This window comes from Uloborus diversus, chromosome 9, assembly GCF_026930045.1.
Source record: "Uloborus diversus isolate 005 chromosome 9, Udiv.v.3.1, whole genome shotgun sequence".
Classification (NCBI taxonomy): domain Eukaryota; kingdom Metazoa; phylum Arthropoda; class Arachnida; order Araneae; family Uloboridae; genus Uloborus; species Uloborus diversus.
The window spans coordinates 73,045,671-73,054,954 of NC_072739.1; the positions used below are offsets into that span (position 1 = coordinate 73,045,671).

General features: G+C 37.6%; 1 protein-coding gene across 1 annotated transcript; it reads left to right on the forward strand.

Moving 5' to 3' along the window:
- The first annotated feature begins 5,157 nt into the window (after window positions 1-5,157).
- On the forward strand, window positions 5,158-8,098 carry LOC129230315 (uncharacterized). Its single transcript, XM_054864714.1, has 2 exons — window positions 5,158-6,709; window positions 7,752-8,098. Exons 1-2 carry the CDS (start codon window positions 5,158-5,160, stop codon window positions 8,096-8,098), a joined length of 1,899 nt encoding a protein of 632 aa, XP_054720689.1.
- The last annotated feature ends 1,186 nt before the right edge of the window (window positions 8,099-9,284 follow it).

Below are 9,284 nucleotides of genomic sequence, written 5' to 3' on the forward strand. Positions count from 1 at the left end.
TAACGTCTGGTGAAAAATATATAACATCATTAAATCGAATGAAAACTGACATTAAATCATAATCACCCTCTGATATTCTTAGATTCAAACTAGCGTTTACATTATGTTAGATTTATCACAATTGTGCTATTCCGCAGCTGCCTTTTTATCCATAATATATATATTTTACTTTACTTGCAGAGCCCTATCATTCTGACAGTGAACATGAGGCTCATTTGTATTTCAGGGCCTCCTAAGGCCTGACTAAGATTTTTAAAGACACTGGGCATAAAATTCATTCTGCCCCCCCTCCCCCGCCTTCCTATATTTCAGCTTATTCTAAAGCTATAAAATATTTCGATACTTGCGTATTATCACAATCATGCTAAATTTGGTGGTAAACTTTTAATCACAACGTTCAAAAAGTACAAAAGTTATAGTATACGATAATTATATAATATGAGGTTAAACTTTGTCAGTTTAAAATAAATATCAAAGGTATTATGATATAACTTTTAATAAGAAATACAGACTAAAGTTGGAGTGGTTTTGAGATTTGCAAATAGATAAATTTTTTAAGGGGAATTTTTATCAACAAATAAAGAGATTTTTTTTCCTTGTCTTAGCATTTGCGAAAATATCAATGATAACATTGTACTCTAGATTCTGAGTGAAATCATTATTTATTTTTATTTTGCATGATATATTAAGGATATTCTGCCACCCTCCCCTGATATGTAAGAGGAGGGGCCTGTGCCCCGCATGCCCCTGCGGTAATCAGGCTCTGTTTACTTGATTAAAGAATAGGCTCTTTGGAATGCTGAAACACGTGTCTGCTGCTCTTTATAACTATTTTTTCATTTTTAACATCACTTATCGCATTATTATTTCACTAATCGCACGAATGAAAACATTTTATTTATGATGTGATTGTTTTTGTTTTCTGTAATTTAGTTTCTTTACGAGTGAAAACTAACATGAATATTTTCCAAAAACTTCCAGCTGCGTAAAAAAAACGTGAAGTTTCACAACGTTTGAATTTAAGGTTATATATATATATATATAAAAGGTTATATACCCTTTTTTACATTTTATTTATTTTTTGTTGTCAAAATTAAGTTTTTAAAAACGTATGGTGTAAAAAGGCATTTGAAGGCCCTAAAAATTAATCGCGCTAGCTCATAACATAAGCTGCCGAGACAATACATATTATGCGAGTATGTAGTGTGGTTACTCACACAATTTTTTAGACCAATTTCCTGATCATTTTGAAGATACTAGTGAAGTGTATGGAATAAAGTAAAAAGAGTGCCGGTATTATTATAAGAGCATTATCCAGGACAGGACAGTAAAAAAGACATTTCTGATCTTTTCAAAGAGACTATTAGACAAAAGGTTACTCAAAGCAGTCAATCATCGGAAAATTTCTGAATGGAACAAAAAAAAAGAAAAAAAAAACTTGATTTATTAAAAATAACTATTGAATATTATTTTTTTGTCAATTGTTTGAGGTATTTCAGAGAAGTTAGTCATCAAATGTTTTTAATTTAAGCCATTTTAAGTCTAGTTAAAGATATTAAAGTTAAAAAAAAAGTCACTTATATCGTACAAATAAACCTAATGGACAGAAATTAAAGTCATATTTGTTCTCAATACATAAGTATATGTACGATCAGTTCAACAAAATGTTGCGTCAAAATATGTGTTCCCTTGTCTCATTATTTTGGAGATATACATACTAATTTAGAAGAAAAATGAACTATCCTTATGCTTTCAAATAAGATCCATATTATGTCCCCTTTTTTGTTGAACTAACAGGTTTTAAGTTGCAACTAGGCAGGAAACTACATTCCACAGATTCTCTTTTGTACTAGCTTTGATGAGCAGGTAGGCTGTCGCTCAGTGTCAGGCGTCCCCAAAGAAGCAGAAGGAAATCCCCACCCACTGCGGATTACGAGGGGTGTAAAATTCGTTTGAGAAAAGACTGACTCTTTATGGGTCCACCTGGTATTTCGGTGGTGACACGAATCAGAAATTCTAGAAAAACATGGCCGCCGCTTGGAAAACAGCAATGTATCAGATACCTGCGCCGGAACAATTCTCTTTTCGTCCGGACGACTGGCAAAAATGGATAGATCGATTTGAGCGGTTTCGATCGGGTGTCAGGCCTAACGACGAAAGACGTACAACAGGTAAACAGTTTGATTTATCTAATGGGCTCGCAAGTGGAAGTTATTTTTTTATCGTTTCAAATAAGCAAACAAAATATCAAAAAGTATGTTGTTGTAAGAGAGATTTTTAATCTTATTTTATTCCTACACGTAATGTAATATACGAAAGATATAAGTTCTATACGAGAACACAATATGAAGGTGAATCGGTAGAACAGTTTATCACATCGTTATATGCATTAGTATCCTCATGTGAATTTCCTGCTAGTTTTCAGGAAGAAATGATTAGGGATAGAATTGTCTGCGTTATTCGCGATAAGAGAGTTTCTGAAAATTTACAACTAGATGCAAAACTTACCCTAGAAAAAGCAATAACGACAGCCCGCCAAGCGGAGATACGAGGGCTGTTTTTTTATCAACTTCCGATGTGGTATAAAAATAAAACTAGTGAGAGTAATTAAATAAATTTATTATCAAAAGTTAGGTACATTATTAGTTACTTTTCAACATAATCGCCATTTTCATTGAGGCATTTTTCATACCTGGGTACAAGCTTCTTAATACCTTCTTCATAGAAGTTTGCCGCCAGTGATTTGAGATGGGTTTACACGTTTTTTTTTTTTTTTTTTTTTTTTTTTTTTTTTTTGTAGCCTAACTTGTCAGTTGCGATAGTGTATAGGGCTGACCTTGAAATCTCGGGAAACTGATCGGATAGGTCCGTAATTGTAAACCTTCGACTGCTTCTTACAGTTTAGTCAACTTGATCATCGAGGTCTTCGTTTGCGATCGACTTTCTTCCTTGCCCCCTCCCCATCATGAATGTCACCTCGTCCATCTTTCAATTTCCTACACCAGTCACACACTGCACTGTCACTCGTAAAGCTTTCACCGTAGACTCGTTTCACTCTACAGTGAATCTCCCACTTGGCGGGAGATTCTACCATGGTAGCCATGTTTATGTGTCGCTAGATAAACTGGTAATGGCGTCGGACGCCCGAAAACGAGTGAGGTTGTAGTGGAAGAGGTGCGCAGTCGACTGCCGCGCATTACTGGCCGATGCCGCTCGCCCTGCCGTCTAGCGGCATCATCGGAAGTTGAAAAAAAAAAAAAACAGCCCTCGTAATTAAGAATCAACAACACATTCTGAGTGATAACTCTACATCGTTTAAAGTGGCTAAGAGAGTTGCTGTACCGCAGAATAAGAAATATAAACATAACACTCAATTTAAGAACTCGATAGCTGCCGATTCGTCTAATTCAGAAACGAAAACAATTGCGTGTTTCTGGTGTGGTAAACCAAATAAACATACCAAATTAGACTGTCCGGCTCGCAAAGCTATCTGTAACCGTTGCAAAAAAGGTATAACACTATGCCAAAGTGTGTAAATCAAAATTACGTGTAAATGAAATTGAAAAAACACAGTCGGAGAGTTCGAATTTCATAGGTCACATAATGGACGCTAACAATAAACACAATCATCCAGGAATTTGCTGGAATGCTAAAATATTGCTGGAAAATACACCTTTGAAGTTCAAAATTGATACGGGGGCGGATGTGACGGTGGTTCCCAAAACTGTTTATGAAGAAAAATTATAATATATAAGATTAGAAAGTTCAAATAAAATTATCTGTGGTCCCGATGGGGAGAATTTGAACTTGGCTGGGATAATTCATGTTAAACTAAAGAACAAGAATTTTAGTTATGAAGATGAGGTGCATATAGTAAATAATTTGCAACACCCATTGTTAAGTTGTACAGCAAGTGAAAATCTAAATCTCATTCAACGAATTTTTGCACTGAAGTCAAAATTAGATCCCCTGCATGAATTTCCTAAACTATTTCAAGGAATTGGAAAAGTTGAAAAGCCATACCGTATAAAGCTAAGGGATGATGCTAAGCCTTATGCAGTTTCGGTACCACGGCGAGTTCCAGTAGCTCTGAGGGGTAAATTGAAAAAGCTATTAGATGAGATGACAAAAAAATGGAATTATAGAACCAGTTAACGAAGCAGCCACGGAATGGTGTGCGCCGATGGTTATTGTTCCAAAAAAATCAGGTGATATAAGAATTTGTGTCGATTTATCTGTCTTGAATGGAAACATTGAAAGAGAATATTTTCCCATGGCCTCAGTCGACTATAGTTTGAGTCAGTTTAGTAATGCTTAAGTGTTCAGTATCATAGATGCTAATGCAGGTTTTTGGCAGGTAAGCTTAGATCCAGATTCTGCAAAATGAACTACTTTTATTACACCATTCGGAAGATTTAAGTTCAAGCGTTTGCCCTTTGGAATTAAATCAGCTCCGGAAGTGTTCCAAAAAAGAATTCGTGAAACTATTCAAGAAGGTCCTGGTGTAGTTGGTCTCATGGACGAATTTGTAATTTTTGGTGCGACCGAAGAGGAGCATAATCAACGACTACGTGAAGTTCTTTCGAAACTCCAAGCTGCGGGGTGGACTTTAAATGCTGAAAAATGCCAGTTCGCAAAAGAATCTATTACTTCTCTTGGACATGTTATCTCGGGAAAGGCTATCAAACCTGATACAGGGAAAACAGAAGCTATTTCTCGAATTCCAACTCCCAAGAACGTGACGGAATTAAGAAAATTCTTAGGGATGGCAGAATTTCTGAATAAATTCATACCAAAGTTTGCAGATGTTGCGAAACCTCTTTACGAGTTGTTAAAGAATGGTGTAGCATGGATCTGGGGGCACTCTCAAATAACGGCATTCGAAGAAATTAAAGAGAAACTGTGTCAAACTCCTGAATTGGCTTTGTATGATCCAACGAAAGAGATATTCATTTCAGCAGATGCATCGTCCTACGGTCTTGGTTCAGTTCTTTGTCAGAAAGACAATGGTAATTTACGTCCAGTTTTCTACGCATCTAGAACATTGTCCGACACAGAGAAGCAGCGCAGATAGAAAAGCGCACACATGCGCAGATAGAAGAAGAAGCATTGGCTATCGTGTGGGCCTGTGAAAGATTCCATGATTTCATTGTGGGGATGGAAGTTCACATCGAAACAGATCATAAGCCTCTTGTGCCCATTATGATGTCTAAACCATTAGATAATTTAACTCCTAGGCTCCAGCGTATGAAGTTACGAATGATGCGGTACTCTTATACCATCAAGTACACTCCAGGAAAAAAACTCATCATTGCAGATACGTTGTCTCGGAGTCCCTTACCAGAAAAAAGAAAGGAAGAATTAAGTAAAGAAATAACTGCTTATGTGCAAATGGGTGTTGAAAATTTTCTATCATCAGATGCCAGATTGGCAGAAATATGGTCTTTACAGAAAGATGATCCGGTCCGCAAGCTCCTGATTAAATTTTCTATAGATGGTTGGCCTGACAAGAACGAAGTACCTGAAGAATGTCTAAAATACTGGGCATATCGTCATTCAATCTCTGTTCAAGATGATTTGCTGATGAAAGATTCTAGAATTATTATATCTTCAAAACTGCGTGAAGAAATTCTAAACAGGATACACGATGGTCATCTTAGAATAACAAAATACAGAGCCAGAGCTCACGAGTCTGTTTGGTGGCCAGGTTTATCAGCAGAAATTCAGAATCTCGTCTCAAAATGTCACAAGTGTATTCAACATCAAAGATATTTCAAAGAACCCCTGCTTCCATCAGCATTTCCAAATAGACCTTGGCAAACGGTTGGAGCTGATCTTCTCAAAGTAAGTGGTAATTGGTATCTTATTATGGCAGATTACTACTCCAGATATATTGAAGTGGCAAATTTAGATAGCCTTTCTTCTGAAGCATTCATTAACCACATAAAGTCCATATTTGATCGCCACGGGATTCCAGAAGTGGTGAGAAGTGATAATGGCCCTCAGTTTTCCCATGCAGTAATAGATTTTAAGTATCGGAAATTTGCCAATCAATATAAGTTTTCTATTGTAACATCTAGTCCCAAGCATGCTCAAAGTAATGGTTTCATTGAATCTATGGTGAAAAGCTTCAAGTTACACTTCATAAAAGCTGAAAAAGATGATCCTTATTTTATGCTGCTTGCACTAAGAGCCATGGCACTCGAAAATGGGCATAGTCCAGCTGAGCTTCTAATGGGAAGATGTTTGCGGACACCGATTCCTACACTAAGCGTGAAGCTTAAACCCAGAGCATTGGATGAGGAATCCTTGCTTAAAAAAGAAGAAGAAAGAATTTCGATGCAGAAATTTTACTTCGATCGACAACATCAAGTTGGACAACTTCCACAACTGAACATAGGCGAACAAGTGTGGGTGTCTGACATGCGGACATACGGGAAGATAAAAGCGGCTCACCAGGCTCCCAGATCATATATAATCGAGACTCCGCGAGGGGTTCTTCGAAGGAACCGCAGGTACCTCCATCCCTCACCGGTGCCAAAATCGTTCTCCTGGGATAGTGAAGACACCCCTATGAACAAGGACAGTGCTCCTGACTCTACAGTGGGGTATGGCAGCTCCCAAGAAAAAGATTCCACCAGTAATCCAGTGGCCATCACCCATCCTCCTAGTGGTGTTCCTGACATTATACCATATAAGACTCGGAGCGGTAGGACTGTTCATTCGCCGTCCAGACTGATTGAACACTTTTAGGGGGAGATGTAATGTAGGTGCATCTGGCATCATCCGATGAAGGGTCTTATCGGGGACTCTGGGTTCGAGACTAAAGAGGGTTTTTGTTTATGTAGAATTGCTGTAAGCAGAATGTATCGTGTGCTTGTGTTGTCTTGTGTAATAAACGTATTTAAAGCACTTGTGAGTAACATTACAAATTGAATCTTTTTCTACATCATTAAGCTTACAAATATTTAACAGGGTGTATTGTTGTAATACACCGTGCTGGATGGTGGACCATCAACTTAAAATAAAAATTAATTTTTGATGCGAAAAAACGACAAAATCCACAAAGGCGGGAAAAAAGTTTCGGAATTGAAACTAAACCCAAGTAACCTTTCACGGCTCGCGGAGTTCACAGGCGCAGCAGGCGGAGGTCGCAACCGACAGCAGGCGCAATGGTGAACTGTCCTTTATTCCCCACTAACCTTATGTTCATTCGTTAAAAAAATCAAAACATTAAATAAAAATAATTAATCAATATTGAAAACAGCGTTTAACATTTATAACTGGGATACAAAAAACGTATTGCATTTACTCAGTGTAAAAATTCCTTTTCCACTTCACGCATGTGCATCGGTGGTTCAGTGGTAGAATGATCGTCATTTTACTTCTGCTAGTTTATTTGCCATGCTGTTTAACAATAAACAAAACATGTGAGCTCATCCATATCAAGCAGTGTAAAAATATGGACTATAATGTTACTAGAATGCCCAAATTTGTCGGCAAAAATCTGCAGACTGATGCATTATTCATTCAGCACGGCTGCTCATCTCATCTGAAATTCGTAGTATTCTCTGTGTACGTTCCGATGTGCACCGAGAAGTTTCCTCAACCGACAGGACCCTGCAGATCATTATGCTGACATGTCCATGGACAATGCGAACCCGTGCTTCGTAAATTAGGCTTTCCATGTCCACGAGAATTGAACTGCAGCCAATTTCCACCAAAAAATAACGCAACGCATTTGTGTATAGAAGGACCACAACAAGAAGAGAGAAAAAAAATGCTCCATTACGCGAAGGAAGTCGCCGCAACCAAAGTGTATTTAGATACTCCGGAGTGGGTTTCGTCACCCCCGTGGACATTGGCATTTTCACAGATCGAGTCATTAGTCGGCACCGATGAAAGCATCTGCTCTTCTCGGAGCACTACTACTGTGCAAAAAAGACTGCCGAACGTGGAGCCGGTATTTTCTATTGGAACTTACACAAGGATTTCATTAAATGGTGGATCATCGCCTGGTGCATTTTCTGTTGATTGTTCTTCACCAAAGTCTGCTTTTTCCACTTCAGGTTCCCGGAAAGCATCATCCGCATCTTAGATTGGTGCGATTTCTTTTAAACAATCGGCACTTTATTGCTGCTCATAAAAGGACGGAATATCTCTTGTTACTGGGACTCTGATACCAAGCATCTTTTAATGGAAAATATAACTTTACTGATAACTATTTTCAGATTTTTTTTGTCATTAGTGGGATATGTATGGTATGGTATTTTATTATCGTTGAGATAGTGAACTACCAGCCTGTAGGTCTCAGCAGTGGGACATTTTATGTGAAATTTTGAGCCGTTGTCCCGGATTGTATTTTGGACTTTGTTATGCTCGTTAATTGTTTTCATGAATTCAACAGAATTTTAGAGGTTGTCAATTAGGATAGGAACGGGGGTTTGGTATTTTGTTTCAATGGTTGAAGTTTGAAGGTGTTTCCTTCAGTGGCCGAATCTTCTTCAGTTGATTGTGAGTCCATAGTGAAGATTTCCGCGGAAATCAGAAATGGTGCTTTGAGCTTGGGCAAAGCTTTATTATTTCTTCGTATGCGCTTTTTTGAGCGGGGGGGGGGAGTTGCTATAGTTCTCAATAGTTGTTTAATTATCTTGATTTGTATTTTTCCCAGAGTTTTGCGAGTTCTCTTTAACACTTGTTGATCTTTATTGTTTTGTACTTTTTGAGTCGTTTGCTTTTTGTGAGTTACTCTCACTTTTTTGTCCAAGAGATTGATCGTTATTGAATTTTTCATAACGTTTTTGTCGCTAAGTATTTCGAAAGAATTCCCCATTGGAAAGGGGTTACAATGTTGCTTTTGGGGGATCTGGAATTATTACTTTTCGCCTTGTTAAGGGCAGCTTAAAGCTGTTTAATCTTTTTTTGTTGTGCCTTGATTGTATCATTTGTACTAGTACCGCAGCAATTGCTATGCCACTAGCATTAGTATTTAGTGCAAATTCTTTATTCCAGTTAGGAAGTTTAACAAATGGTGCAGTGAAAAAGTTTCTTTGCAACAAATAAATGCCCTAGTGTGTTCAGAAGTCCACTCAAACTTATTATTATGAGATGCTAGTTCAGTAAGTGGTTTAGTAAGTTCCGCATATAAGGGAATCAAATGTCTATAGTAGCCAAATAATCCGTTTAAATCTCTGGACTTGTTTTGAAGTTTTAAGAATAGCAAATGAAGTTAATTTTACTATGTTGGATTTAATTGGTGACACGATACCTTGTGTTATGTTAGA